The 15,719-nt window shown below is 40.7% G+C and overlaps 1 protein-coding gene across 7 annotated transcripts in view; it reads left to right on the top strand.

Annotated features, from left to right (window-relative positions):
• The window catches only part of LOC111875561 (transcription initiation factor TFIID subunit 1), a 59,187-nt gene that overhangs the window by 27,628 nt on the left and 15,840 nt on the right, over positions 1-15,719 (top strand). For 5 of the 7 annotated variants that reach the window (XM_023871895.2, XM_023871896.2, XM_023871899.2 and 2 more), the window contains exons 14-22: positions 1,477-1,607; positions 2,834-3,055; positions 5,996-6,121; positions 7,443-7,576; positions 8,700-8,868; positions 9,842-9,989; positions 11,205-11,677; positions 12,520-12,702; positions 14,467-14,724. In XM_023871895.2, coding sequence (XP_023727663.1) covers positions 1,477-1,607; positions 2,834-3,055; positions 5,996-6,121; positions 7,443-7,576; positions 8,700-8,868; positions 9,842-9,989; positions 11,205-11,677; positions 12,520-12,702; positions 14,467-14,724 — 1,844 coding nt within the window. The remainder of the gene's footprint in view (positions 1-1,476; positions 1,608-2,833; positions 3,056-5,995; positions 6,122-7,442; positions 7,577-8,699; positions 8,869-9,841; positions 9,990-11,204; positions 11,678-12,519; positions 12,703-14,466; positions 14,725-15,719) is intronic. The other 2 variants (XM_023871900.2, XM_023871901.2) reach the window with 1 other exon arrangement.

Here is a 15,719-nt window from a genome sequence, read left to right on the forward strand (position 1 = left end):
AAGTTTGTGCCACAACTGCTGCAAAATGAACAGAAGCAGCATCTCTTGGAAGTCTGCAGGGAACTTCAACAACAGCTTCAAGAGGATCCTAACTTACTTTCGAAGGTTGTCACTGGTGACGGAAGTTGGGTTTATGGCTATGACCCGGAAAGTAAGCAGCAATCATTGCAATGGAGGAGCCCTTCACCTTGGCCAAAAAAATCTCGACAAGTCAAGAGCAACATTAAGTCCATGTTGATCTGTTTTTTTTTTTATATTGACGGGATTGTTCATAAGGAGTTCATCCTTCCTGGTCAGACAGTCAGTAAAGAGTTCTATCTTGATGTTCTAAGGCATTTGAGGAAGGACGTAAGGAGAAAACGTCTGGAGAAGTGGCACACGAACAACTGGGTACTGCACCATGACAATGCACGACCACATACGGCTTATATTGTGCAGGAATTTTTGGCTAAAAACAAGATAGCTGTTGTTCCCCACCCACCGTACTCACCAGATTTAGCTCCATGTGACTTTTTCTCTTTCCCGAGATGAAAATCAAGTTGAAGGGGCGAAGATTTGATACAGTTGAGGAAATTCAAGTGGAAATGCAGACCGTACTAAACACCCTAACAAAGAAAGACTTCCAGGATGCATTTCAAAAGTGGCAGAAATGCTGGGATCGGCGTATGCACTCCCAAGGGGACTACTTTGAAGGTGATGGTGCAGAATAAGATTCAGGTAAGACGTAATAGTTTTTATTAATATATTTCAGGAAGTTTTGGATTGCACCACATAGATTCCAATTGAGACTAAGAGGAAGGATGGGACTACCCAGCGGCTGAGGAAAGGGGTCATTGTGAGGGATGATACCAGTGAGAACGAGCTCTGGGAAGGCAGAGATAGATTGAAAGTTTTGGTGTCAAGGCAACCCACATGAAGCATAAGCACTGAGAGAAAAAGAACATGCTTCTCTTCTGGAGAGTTTAGCACAAGAAACGTCAGGATCACAGAGGAACACAGAATCCAAAAGTAAACTTAAAAAGAGTGTGCATTTACTGCATTGGATTGTATGTTTCCAAGCTTCCTAATTTTGCAGGATGTGAATTATCCTGTTAGAGAGTTAGGCAGGGGCTCCCCTGTGTATCATGTCCATCCTTTGAAGTTCATTTCGGAGGCATGGGAGGCGTTTTATGATGCTGTTGGTAGGCTACACCTGTCTTAAGGATTTAGAAGGAAGTGGTCATTGATTAATTTGAGGTAGTATCTTGGCATGTGGCTGACAGGACTGAAGAAAACCAGAAAAATCTTAGTATACTTAGGGTCCCAGCAAAGATTCAAACGAAGAACTTCCTGAATACAAGGCTAGAGCTGTGTCAGTTTGCCCAGTCTTTAAGAAGTAAGATTTGTTAAATTTGGTAGTGCTAAAAATAGTAGCTTCATTGTGCCATTTTCATTACATAATTTGATTCTGGGTATGTTGTGATTGTGTTTACCTAGGCATGGATTCCAATTGGTGGGTTATCAAGCCTGACTTCCGGCTGCCGACAGAGGAAGAGATCCGTGCCATGGTTTCCCCAGAGCAGTGCTGTGCATACTTCAGTATGATTGCTGCTGAACAGAGGCTTAAAGTAAGTTGTATGTCTACGATTTTTCTGATCTGCAGGCTGTGTGTGTGCTACAGTCCCACAGATTTTTGACCGCTGACAGGGATGTTGGTCTAATTGGAATATTTGCATACCTCCACTCATGTCTCTTGTCTTTGTAGACAACAAACTCTTCTAGTATCCTCCAATTTATTACACTAATCTGATATATTACAAGTTTTCTTTAAAATCAGTAGTTGAGGCACTATGCTACAAGTTGGAAGGTCGCGGGTTCAAGTCCCGATGAGGTCATTGGATTTTTTTCAATTGACCTAATCCTTCCAGCCGCATTATGGCCCTGGGGTCGTCTCAGCCTCTAACAGAAATGAGTACCAGGAATTTATTAAATAATTTTCCTGGGGAGTAAAGTGTGGCCGGCGCGTAAGGCTGACAACCTTACTGCCATCTTTGAGCCGATTGTATAGATAATGTGGGACCCTCAACGTCTCAGAACGCTATGGGCCTTCACGGCCTGTTACAGGGATAGCTTTATTTTTTACTCTTTACTTTTATCCCCAATAGATGAGACAAATTTATTAAAATATAGATCACCGTTTTCTTACCTGGCATAATCTTGATTTGTTTAATTTTTTTTTTAAAGTGTAATCAACAAGGAGCTTAGATATCCTGACAATAAAATAAACAATATAGGAAATTTATCAACAGCATAACAGTTCAGTCACATTCTATCTGTTATTGCCTCCAGGTTTTCAATTTGTCTTTATGTAAAGTACCCCTTTTATTGTAAGATTTGAGGTTTTCATGGCGGTGACTATGAAGAAAGCCGTATTCTGCTATATGGCACTGTGCAGAAATTGTGTTAACCGACGTTCCTCCCAAACGTCGGTTATACAATTTCTACACAGCGCCACATCCCAGAAGACAGCTTTCTTCATACCCCTTTTATTGCTCCAGTCTTTATGAAATTAGACATAATTCAGCAATTTTGTTGTGCAGGGAGCTCCAGTATAAAATTTGATGAAAATGAAATCACTGGAGTTCAAGTTATAAGATGAGAGAGCATAAAATCCCCTTTGTTTTTGTGGGCATAGTATGTTGCATGTGCAAGAAATTTCTCTCTCAATACATCTTATGTCCTGAATTCCATGATAATTTACATAACCACAACAGTTTCAGTGGGCTTTGTGCTACTCATTAGATAATCCAAAAAATCAGTCATTCAGGCCCTCTAAGTGAATTTATTGTTTTAGGATGCTGGCTATGGAGAGAAGTTTCTGTTTACCCCTCAAGAAGATGATGATGAGGAAATGCAACTGAAGATGGATGATGAAGTGAAGGTTGCTCCTTGGAACACAACCCGGGCCTACATTCAGGCAATAAAGGGGAAGTGCCTCTTGCAGCTCACAGGACCTGCGGACCCCACGGGCTGTGGAGAAGGCTTCTCTTATGTCAGGGTCCCCAACAAACCAACGGTACAGTCCAAGTGACCAACGAATAAATTAAGCTGTATCATTTGGATTTAGGGGAATGAAATGCCCTCCTGTTATGCTGCTACTGTGGGGATATATGATAGATCATATCCCAGCTCATATACATAGGCGAGTCAAATGAAAACCTTAAATATTTTTTTGAGTATTATTTATTGTGCACAAGTGGTACAAAGCTGTATCACTTTTCAACATAATCTCCCCCACGCTCAATGCGAGTCCTCCAGCGCTTACAAAATGCATGAATTCCTTTGGAAAAAAATTCTTTTGATAGTCTGTGCAACCACTCATGCACCATGTGGCATACCTCTTCATAAGAACGGAACATCTTTCCTCCCATTGCTTCTTTGAGTGGTCCAAACATACGGAAATCACTTGGGGCAAGGTCTGGTGAGTATGCCGGATGAGGAAGACACTCAAAATGCAGGTCATTGATTGTTGCAACTGTTGTACGGGCAGTATGGGGCCTTGCAATGTCATGTTGCAAAAGGATACTTGTGGACAGCAATCCACGTCGCTTTGACTTGATTGCAGGCCGAAGATGATTTTTTAGGAGATCTGAATATGATACACTGGTGACAGTGGTCCCTCTAGGCGTGTAGTGCTCCAAGATTACGCCTTTTTCGTCCCAAAAGAGAGTCAGCATAACCTTCCCTGCTGATGGTTGTGTTCGAAACTTTTTCAGTTTTTGAGATGAGGAATGGCGCCATTCCTTGCTCGCTCTCTTTGTTTCCGGTTGGTGGAAGTGAATCCAGGTTTCATCCCCAGTAACGATTCTTGCAAGGAAGTCATCACCTTCTTGTTCAAAGCCCCGCAGAAGTTCTTCACAAGCATCAATACGTCGGTCTTTCAATTCAGGAATCAGCTGCCATGGCACCCATCTTGCAGACACTATGTGAAACTGGAGCACATCGTGCACAATGTGGTGTGCTGAACCATGACTAATGTTTAAACTTGCTGCAATTTCATTCAGTGTCACTCGGCGGTTTTCCCTCACTATGGCTTCAACTGCTGCAGTGTTCTCTGGAGTCACAACTTGATGTGCCTGACCCGGATGAGGAGCATCTTCCACTGAAATCACACCATTTGCAAACTTCCTACTCCATTCGTACACTTGCTGCTGTGACAGACATGCATCACCATACTGAAACTTCATTCTTCGATAAAATTCAATAGGTTTCACACCTTCACTACACAAAAACCGAATAACAGAACGCTGTTCTTCCCTGGTGCAAGTCTCAAGTGGGGCAGCCATCTTATACTGGTGCTCTGATGGTGTTCGTGCATCTGCACTATGCTGCAACCTACAGGCCATTCTGCATGCTGTTTGTAGCACGCTTACCAACTTACAGGATAATGGTGCGAAATTTTGATTTTTTATTACAAATTTAAGGTTTTCATTTGACTTACCCTTGTAATATTGTGATGTATAGATAAAAAAGGTTAACCTTCATGAAAACTGGATCTCATATGCCTTTCTGTCATTCAAATTGTGTATGATTTGAAATTCCTCATGTTGAATGACAGAAGTGGTCTGTATTAATTTAATTGTTTTGCTAGCATTGTGTAGGGCCTGCGTACATGCCATTGGCCCTGCAAACCTGGAAAGAGCCACTTGTGATGGGAAATCATGACATAATTCAATTGCTACAATTGTGTGATCTTGCACAGTGTCATTCCTTCATAAAACTGACCTTCACATTGTCTCTTTTACTGTTGATGGGGAGTACAAAGGTGTGGGTGTTGTTCCCATTTCTACAACAAAATGAATACATTTCATTTGGATTTGAAGTTCTCACAGCAATGATTATGAAGAGTTCTGTCTTCTGCGATACAATGCCATGTAGTCTGGTAGGAGGTGATCTGCATTTTATAGGAACATATTGCCTCTATCTTCAGCATGGAAGAACCAACAAGTAGCAGACAGCTAGCAGTGCTTTGCTTGTTACCCACTTCTTATTTGCATTTTGCTTTGTTTACTCTTGGGCCCTGAAGATGGAGGCAGAATGTTCCTCCAAAATGTTGGTACTCTTTTACTGGAATACGCCATGTCTCATCCCACAGTGGTAGTCTTCAAATTTCCTTTTTATAACTACACTGATTAGACAACTAGGATTCCTACAGTTTTGTGTCAAGTTCTTATTTCATTACCCATGTTACTAGAAACTGTACTGAACTTATATAAACTGCAAACATGCCAGGCACACACATCACATGTCTCTCAGACATTGGCTGGCTTATTCCAAAGAACACGTCCACTTCCAAGACTTTGCTTTTTAAGCTGTGTAGCAGAATTTCTTTTACAGTGGAGGGCTGTTAACTCTGTGCTCAGCCCCTAGGCCAAGCTGGCACTTTTTATTTTTGTAGTTTTGTGGTGTATTTAATATGCTTTGAATACTTCACATTACAGAGCATCAGTTAATAGGATGATTAACAAATAGAAAATATGTAGAAGGAAGCGGTCATGACTTAATTTGAGGTACTGTCACAGCATTAGCAAAGAGGGACTGAGAAGAACCATAGAATCTTTAATTAGGATAGCCAGTCCCTTAGGTTGAAATTTGAACATGAAATTTTTTAATACAGCAAACTCTTCTACTGCCTTGATTCTGGAACCTTAGCTTTTTCTTCTCCCTCCTGCCCTTCCGCCGGTTCCATGGTGGTGTAGTGGTTCTGGCAGTAATGTATGGTGTTCTTTATGGATGGGATACATGAGTAGCATGCCAGTGGGGTGCCTGCCTCAGTGTTCATGTGTACTACTTCTAGTGGCCTCTACTCCTTCACCCTGCACAGTCCCCAGACAAATTTTTTTTGATCAGTCCTCATATATTCTGGATGTACAAGTTCTTTTTGTTTTGAATGAAGTGACTCAGTGGAACCTAAACCCATTCTGGTGTGCTGACCTGAACATTTCTTGTGTTGCAGCAAAGCAAAGAAGAGCAGGAGGCCCAACCAAAGAGAACTGTAACAGGAACAGATGCTGACTTGAGGAGGCTGTCACTCAACAATGCTAAGGCTTTACTGAGGAAGTTTGGAGTACCAGAAGAAGAGGTGGGTCTCATACGCTTGAAGTTTCGTTTTTCCACACAGATTGGTCTTGACAAGATGCAGTAATTTGACTTCACACAGAGAAATAGTATTAGATGGAACAATGGGCTTTATTCTTTAGACAGGAGTAACAAGTTTCCCTCTGAGAGAAAGCACACTTACAGTGCAACTGTGAGAGAATAAATATAGCTTGTAATGAGAACTTCATTCTAGCAATAGAAATCATTAGTATATACTGCCAACTTTTTAACACCAAACATAGACCAAGGACTTTTCTTCCAGCATGTTCATCATTCTATTTCAGTGCTTTAGTTTGTAATGTTTGTAATAACTGTGCTTGTACTTTTGCTTCCCAAACTTCGGTCAGTAAGGGTTAATCTACCCTCTGGATCCCTCCCTTTTCCAGCAGAGGAGAAGAATCATTATTACAAATTTTGTAAATTCTTGATACATTCAGGTTGCACTGTATACATTGGGATTACAGTCTTCTAGGCCAGTACCAGTGTTTTCGATGTGTGGAAGAAGTGACTTATGTCTTCTGTCCTGAAAATAGAGGACTGTGGTTCTTCTGAAACATTGGTATCTGTCCACCAGACTGCTTGGTGTCACAACCTAGGAGACCATATCTTCATGACCTCTGCTGTGAGGACCTCAGTACTATGGTCCACAGCAATCACGTTGAGTTTTATGGAGAAGTCAGTGGAGTAGAAATACTTTGTGATTAATTCTAATAAATACATGAATTCCAACAGAGACTTATGTTAAGACAATTGAAATTTAAGTTGCCAAAAGTTTGTGTATAGAAAATGTAAGACGTGATAACACTGGAGTTGCAAAGGTAAAAGGNCTGTGATTAATTCTAATAAATACATGAATTCCAACAGACTTATGTTGAGACAATTGAAATTTAAGTTGCCAAAAGTTTGTGTGTAGAAAATGTAAGACGTGATAACACTGGAGTTGCAAAGGTAAAAGGTAATGCTATCCTTGTAACAGTCTGTAGAGGTGCATAGGTTGTGAGATGTTGAGGCTCTCACATTTTCTAGAGAGTTGGCTCACAGATGATGGTCAGGCAGCGCTGACTGCCCTTTTCCACCTCAGGAAGATTCCTGGTACTCATTTCTGTTAGAGGCTGAGTCAACCCCAGGGCCATAGTGCAGCTGGAAGGATTAGGTCAATTGAAAAATCCAGTGACCTCATCAGGAATCGAACCCATGATCTTCCATCTTGTAGCATAGTGCCTCAACCAACTATGCTACAGCATGCCCCCACACTGGAGTTGCAAAACTTGCATTAATGAATTATGAATTATTTTTGTTTCAAGATCAAGAAGCTGTCTCGTTGGGAAGTCATTGATGTTGTTCGAACGTTATCAACTGAGAAGGCCAAGGCTGGAGAAGAGGGGATGACCAAATTCTCACGGGGGAACAGGTTCTCAATCGCAGAACATCAAGAAAGGTACTTAGTTATCATTTAAGCTAAATAAGTCCATGATACATGGCCTGTTCTGAGCATTCAGTAGTCACATAACTGATCAAGAGATTGTTATTTCACTCAGAAGTTCATTACCGTCATAACAAATACCTGTCGTAAAAGCCTTTCATGAATTATTTCACTGCAGTTGACATCCTGACAAATTATTTTCTATTTATTTTATGTGGTTTGTGAGTAATCTCTTCCTGTGAGGTTTTCAGACCAAAGTGTTGTTTGTCTAGTGCCCCAGATACATTATATTTTAGCCTTTCCAGCTCCTGCCCACCTAGGCAAATGTGTAGAATCTGTTTCTAAGGTGCGGGCACCATAGGACAGATTCTGTTACCCCCAACGATAGATTATGAGATTCATCGTTAGTAGAAGGGACCTACAGCTGGACTCATATGATGGGGGAGGGGTCTGATATTGAAGAAAGCACTCTTCTGGGATTTGGCACCGTGTATATGTGGTGTTAACCGACGTTTCAGAGGAATGTATCGCCTCCATCTCTGCTTTTACCGGTTCTCACGGTCTCTTTGCTTTGCAGATTTCTTATATTTTTTCTTCTACCCTGAAGATGGAGGCGATACGTTCCTCCGAAACGTCGGTTAACACCACATATACACGGTGCCAAATCCCAGAAGACTGCTTTCTTCATAGTCACTGCCATGAAAGCCTCAAATCTTACAGGGTCTGATATTGTTTACATTCTCAAAGATCTATCCTTGGTGGAGGTGAAGGTTTTAGTCTGCATATGGAAACTGCACACAGATATGAGTGAGGATTGAACTTTGAGTCTTCTGAATTACAGTCTAGTGTCTTACCCCAAGACCACCAGACTTATCATAAATTTATATAGTCAAAGAAAGTTGCCAGAATAAATTAACACAGTGGGTATGTCCAGGCAGTACTTATTCAGTACTGAAAGGATTTGTAGAACAAGGAATCTGTGAAATAGGGAATTTGGTTTTGTGAGTTCTGCTCAGATTTCCCTGTTGAAGTTGCTTGCTAGAAAGATATTAATACAGTATGGTAAAATTCAGTTTATATACAACCTCAGGACCTGCAGAGACCTCCAAACTAACTGAAGGCTGATGTATAACTTCAGGTACAAAGAGGAATGCCAACGGATATTTGACCTGCAAAACAGAGTGTTGTCGTCCAATGAGGTGCTGTCCACAGATGAAGGAGAAAGTTCTGATGAAGACAGTTCTGACATAGAAGAAATGGGCAAGAATATTGAAAATATGCTGTCAAATAAGAAGACTAGTACACAGGTTAGTTAACATAACTTGAAGGCATGAGAACATGGACATAAGAAGACCAATAAACAGATTGGCTGCATAGTGTGGAAATACACTGTCAAATAAAAAGATGCAGTACACAGGTTAATAATAACTTGGAATAATTTATATGAAATGTAACTTTCATGTTTTCCTACACCAGATCTAATAGAGCACACTCGGTGATGTACCCTTGGCAGTAAATATGGTAGCCACAGCTGTTAAAGTGAGACACAGGTATTGCAGCAGTTTCTGCACGTGATTTGAATCCACATTCCTAATCTTTTTCAACTGTCTGACTATATATTAATTTTATTAACATGAATGTTATTCCTTCTTTAAAGATTTAGCAGTTTGGCTAGGAAATATACCAGACAAAAGAGTGAATAGTTTTATTCGTTTTTAATATAAAGTGATGTCAAAAATACAGCAAAAATTCACTTGTCTTCATTATAAGTACCAGCCAGTTCAGGCTGTTAGGGAAGTAATCACTGTTTATTGTGTGAATCGTACAGAACACATAAATACAGTTTGTGAGCTAAATGCTAAAGCAGGTGGTGTTATATGGCTACAATTATGCTATAAAGGGTTAAGGAATAAGTTATATCAAAACCACCATTTCATTTTTCTCAGTTTTAGGTTTTCCATCATATAGCATTTAATTTCAATGATCGTAAGTCAATAAATTCGGTCTTATTTAAGATTTTCCTCAATTTAATGTCCAAGGCCACTGGTCCCCCAAAAAAACTGTAAACAGAATATTTTCACTGATGACAACTGCAAAGGTCTGATTCAGAGCAAAAATTACTTCTCTGCGCTTTTGCTGGTTAGTGAAAATGCCACAGAAGTAGGGATCCATCACTTTGCTGTCAGTGTTTAAAGAACATGGTCCAACACTGTATAGGCTCAATACTGACAGCACCATTAAATAACCAGTTAAAGAAAATATGGCATGTTCTTTATGCAGCTGTCACTGGAGAAGGAGGAACAAGAAAGGCAGGAGCTGAGGAAGATGATCATGGGTGAAGGTGGAGATCAGGATCAGAGGAAGGGGAAGGACAAGAAGAAGGAGGATGATGATAACCAGTCCCTGATGGGCTACAGCTCACAGCCTGGTGAGGAGCCCTCACGTTTATGTGCCTCAGTAGAGAGGAAAACATTGCTTGTTGAACTTCATCAAACCAGAGCACAGATTAAAAATTTACTGATCTGAACCCCAACTTTTCCAACAAGATTCACTTAAACCTCTGTTAGATTTGTTGAAAAGACATGGCTCTAGAAGTGAATATGAAGACGTTTCAATGTAAGTTCAATATTACATGATCCTGAACCAGTTCCATCCACCTCCCAGCCTCACAACTTATCTCATTAAGGTAAGGATGAAGTTGTCCATGGTGCTTAAATAACTGTGCCATGGAGATATATTGGCAGCTGGTAGCATAGTTGGTTGAGATACTATGCTGCAATCCAGAAGGTTGCGGGTTTGAGTCCCAATGAGGTCACTGGATTTTTCAGTTGATGTAATCTTTCCAGCCACACTGTGGCCCTGGGGTTTGCTCAGCCTCTAAGAGAAATGAGTGCTAAGAATCTTCCTGGGGGCTAAAGAGCAGTTTGCACGTAAGGCTGACAGCCTCACAACCCTATGGGCCTTCGTGGTCTGTGACAGATAGCTTTATCTTTTTTTTTTACTANCACCATCTGTGAGCCAATTATCTAGAAACTGTGGAAGCCTCGACATCTCAGAACCCTATTGGCCTTCGTGGTCTGTGACAGATAGCTTTATCTTTTTTTTTTACTATGGAAATATATGGGGGAGTGGAGGTATAGCTCCGTATCTTCTTAAACTCAGCATTAGATGGAGCTTCAAAGTCTGGCTGCTTTAACCCAAGGGAAAGACCCCTCAGTACTCACTGGGTGGCTGGCTGGCTGGGTGGCTGCAGAACCTGTCTGGACACTGTGGAAAAGAGAAAAATCTCTTCATCCTACTGACATTTGAACTCTGATGTCATCTTACTGAAAAGCTGGTTGCATTAGATGATAATCAGCCCTACTTTAAACACTGTGCTCAACCAAATTTGTGTTAGTAGAACCTCGTTGGTCAGGGACTGGATATAGTGGCTTCTGGGATATGACGCCATGTAATCTGGCAGAAGTTCACTGTTATTTCAGAGGGACATACTTCTGCCATCAGCTAGGTCAGTGTAGTAAACCATGCAAGTGTTATCACATCCCAGAAGATAGTACCCTACACACCCCTTCCCTTGTTATTCTGAAGCTGTAAAACAGATGCCACATTGTGTGGAAACTCAGTACATTCTTATGTCCTGCAGGCCGAGTGTTGAAAATCTACCGTACATTTCGTAACGCTGAAGGTAAAGAATTTACTCGAGTTGAACTTGTTCGGAAGCCTGCGGTTATTGACACTTACATGAAGATTCGAACCACCAAGGACGAAGCCTTCATCCGGCAATTTGCCACATTGGACGAGCATCAGAAAGAAGAGATGAAGCGTGAGAAGCGTCGCATCCAAGAACAGCTGCGGCGAATCAAGCGTAACCAAGAACGTGAACGTTTGATGGGAATCCGTGCAGCAAATCCCACTAATCCAACAATGGGTACGACCCCTGAAGGATCACTTCTGGCACCAGGTGGTATCACAAGCATTCCGGGCATGCTGCCAAACCCAGTGGCACTTCCTCCTGTCGTGCATCAGCCCCATCATCCACCACACAGTGCCACGCCCAAGAGGAAGAAACCAAAATTGAAGCCGGATCTCAAGCTGAAGTGCGGAGCTTGCGGAAATGTAAGTTTATTTAGTAACATAGTTTAACATGCTTGTGTAACATTCTTTGGAAACTTATGTAAAATTATTAAATACACTAGCACAGAAATGTGTACCCAGGAACAAGTCTCCTCCACGAAATTTTGACTGAACATATTGGATGAGTGGTAAGTGTTCATGCTTTGTATTCTGGAGCCCCTGGATTGAATCTTGACCTGCAGGTCATCCATCCTGACAGAGGATTTTTGTGTTTTGTTTTCTTTCCCTCCACTCCAGGGAAATGGCAGGATAGATGTCCAGTCAGACCGTGATTGCTTCTGTCCACATCCTTTTAAATTTAGTCCAGCTTAGCATTAATTATGTCATTCAGTGGTGTACACTGTGTCATTAAACAGACAAATAGATAATACATGAATTGTAGGTGTGTTCTCAGTGAGAAGTTGCAAAGATGTACTATAGGTTTTTTCCTTGTCTGTCTACCCACATGTAACAAGAAGTGTTGAATAGATTTTCATTAAATTCGATATTGGGGAGTTTTACTAAAGTTTGTTGTTACAAGCCAGTTTTAATTAATATCTGGCACCAATAACAGACGCTTTACATGAAGACCTAAATGTATTCCTTGAGTGTATCTTTACCATCACTCACTAACTATGTACAGGACTGTAAAATATTTTAAACAAAAATTGCAGGCCTAGAGAGGACTGAGACAATTTGCATTCAATACACTTTTCCCACAAGTCTTATGGTTTTTGTGGTAACTGAACGGAAGAGAGTGAATGCACAAATATTGCTGTGATGTTTCTACATGTCTTGATTTATACTACTGAATACTGATTAGGCAGTGATACTTGTTGTTTCAGGTGGGCCACATGCGGACAAATAAGGCCTGTCCCCTATACCAGCCCTCTGCTCCAGCACCCCCTGTTAATGTGGCCATGACGGAGGAACAGGAGGAGGAGATCGAAAAGCAGCTTAATGCCGATGATGAGGACCTTGTCAACGTGGATGGCACCAAAGTTAAACTGTCAGGAAAACTGCTTAAGGTACTGACCAATTCTTTTTTTACAGATAACAGTTAATAGGATCCCTTCCTTTTTATATTTTACTTATATCACTCATATCGGGGGAGCCAGGATAGCACAATCAGTATAGTGACTGTCTACAGGCTGGACGACCAAGGGGTTGGAGTTAGAGTCCCAGTAAGATCAAGAATTTTCTCTTCTCCACATTGCCCAGATTGTCTCTGGGGCCCACCCAATCTCCTACTCAGTGGGTGCTGGGGGCTCTATCCTAGGGAGTAAAGCGGCTGGGGCATGAAGCAAACCTTTCACATCAAACTAATGCCAAAGTCAAGAAAATGTGGATCTATACATCCATTCCCCGATACGCTTTCATGGAATAGTGCTTAATTAGGTAAGCACAGGGACAACTTTACCTTTACTTTTTTTGCCACTCATATCAGAATTGTTTCTTTTAACAACATAACCCACTGTAAAGTAATTAGTGTGTATTACTGGGTTTGTGGACTTTTGTCGTGTAGTATTCTAAACAGAACATGATGTATGGAAATTGGATCTGTTTCTGTCTTCAGGTGAAAAGTACCAAGGCAGCAGCTCAGTAAAAAGCTAATCTCAGTCACTGAATTGGATCCAGAAACACATGAACACTAAAGTAATATACTGTATTATCATTGGAACCATTCAGAATTACATCAGAGAATGTCCAACCTGTCTTCTACTTTCCAACATTCTTTTCCTTGAGTAATCCCCACCCAGGGACTCGTGTATTTAAAGATAGTGAAAATATAAGTCTCTGGTGTAACTCCATAGAACAGAGTTCTTCTTGAGATGCTAATAATTGCTCAACTGCTCAAGGAATTGCCTGCCTTTTATGGAACCTTAAGGTTCAGTACCATGTTTACAGGATCCCACCACTGGTCTCTATCCTGAGCTAGATGAATCCAGTCCAGACCTCCCACCGAATTTTTCCTAGATCAGTTTTAATATTATCCTCTTATCTATGCCTACATATTTCAAGAAGTCACAGGTTTTGTGACTAGAATTTTGTACACACTTTCAATCTCTCCTATGCATGCTGCATGCCCTGCTCTTTGATCTCCCTAATAATATTTGGTGAAAATTACAAAGCATGAAGCTTGTTATTACGTACCTTTCCCAACCTCATGTTTCTTCGTTCCTCCTAGGTTCAAATATTCTTCTCAGCACTCTATGTGATGTTACAGTCAGAAAGTTCATTGACACCAACACAAAATCCTACCATTTTAGATCATTTCATGTCCTCAACTTATTTCTCAAAAAAACATTTTCATTCTTGTCTTTGGCTTAATCTCCCATGTAACCATTTTGTAAGAGGTTCCTAACTAAAATTCTGCAAGCTTATCATATCTTATTCACCCCACTTCATGTCCAGTCCATCATAAAATCTTTAATTAAACTACATGACAGTAGTAGAAGTTTATAAGTTTGCTTTGCAATTTCTCCAACTTTACAACTCTTGGATGTAGATACCTTCTATAACACTTCACATGTGCAATAGATTCTCTGTTATTAATGGTTTTAAAAGGTTATTCTGACATGGATAATTCAGAGCAACTGCAAATAATATGAACTTGAGAATGGCGGCAACGGATTTATCAAAACCGTTGGTGCTTATCTACCAGATTGTGTGGTGTCATAACCTGGAAGACAACCTAAATCTGCACTGCTGTGAAAACCTCAGATCTCAACATAAACTTCACTTTTTAAGTCTCGTTAATAATTACATATTATTTAATTTGATGTTCCCAGCATGCTGAAGAGATGAAGCGCCGAACTTTATTACTGAAAGTGCCAAAAGATGCCGTCAATTCAAGGAAGAAACGCCGTGCTGTTAACGAGATGCACTGCGACTACTTGAAACGCCAGCAGCGACCAGCAAATAGGCGACGCACAGATCCAGTGGTAGAACTTTCAACTATTCTAGAGTCCATACTCAATGAAATGAGGGATCTCCCAGATGTTCAGCCTTTCTTGTTCCCTGTGAACGCCAAGGTACGGTCAAACTTTGTGAGTATAAGTTCCAAGCACTATAAAAACAATTATCATAAGTAGGGTCTGAACAGCTCTTGGTTTACAGTTGTTAAGTTTGCAGATCCTCATGGGAAGACATACAGGCCTCTGGGATATGATTCGATGTAATTTGGTACATATTGTTGCATAGTAACAGCTGCTTCTATGAAACAAGAAGATGCTTTATCACCATTGCTTTTCAACTTTGCTATGCCATTAGGAAGGTCCAGGAAAACCAGGTGGGACTGAAATTAAATGGGACACATCAGCTGCTGGTCTATACTGTTGATGTGAATCTACTAGGAGATAACATAGATACCATAGAGAAAAACACAGAAACTGTAATTGACTCTAGTAAGAAGGTTGGTCTAGAAGTAAATGCAGAGAAGACTGGGTATATATTGCTGTCTCATCAGCAGAATGCAGGGAAAAATCATGACAAAGAGAGCTCACAGATGTGAGAATGTGGCACAGTTTAGATATTTGGGAAAGATAGTTAACAGACTAAAATTAAATTCAGGTGGAACTTGAGCGACTGATTCTGGGTAATGCTTGCTAGCATTCAGTCCAGAACCTTTTGTCTTCATATTTTCAGTGTAAAAATGTAAAAATTAGAATAAGAAAACTATAATTTTGCCTGTGGTTCAGTGTGGGCATGAAACTTGGTCTCTGACATTAAAGGAGGAACATAGACTGAGAATGTTCGAGAACAGAGTACTGAGGGGAATATTTGGATCAAAGAGAGATGAAGTGTGACAGGAGGTTGGAGAAAACTGCATATGAGGAACTTCATAACTTGTGCTCTTTGCCAAGTATAATTAGAATGATCAAGGAGGATTGGATGGGCAGGGCATGTAGCACGAATGAGGGAGAAGGGGAATGCATATAAGATATTGGTGGGAAAGCCAGAAGGAGAGAGACCACTAGGAAGACTAAAACATAGGTTGGTGGATAATATTTAAGTGGATCTGAGGTAGGATGGGGTATTATGG

This window comes from Cryptotermes secundus, unplaced genomic scaffold, assembly GCF_002891405.2.
Source record: "Cryptotermes secundus unplaced genomic scaffold, Csec_1.0 scaffold1251, whole genome shotgun sequence".
Lineage (NCBI taxonomy): Eukaryota > Metazoa > Arthropoda > Insecta > Blattodea > Kalotermitidae > Cryptotermes > Cryptotermes secundus.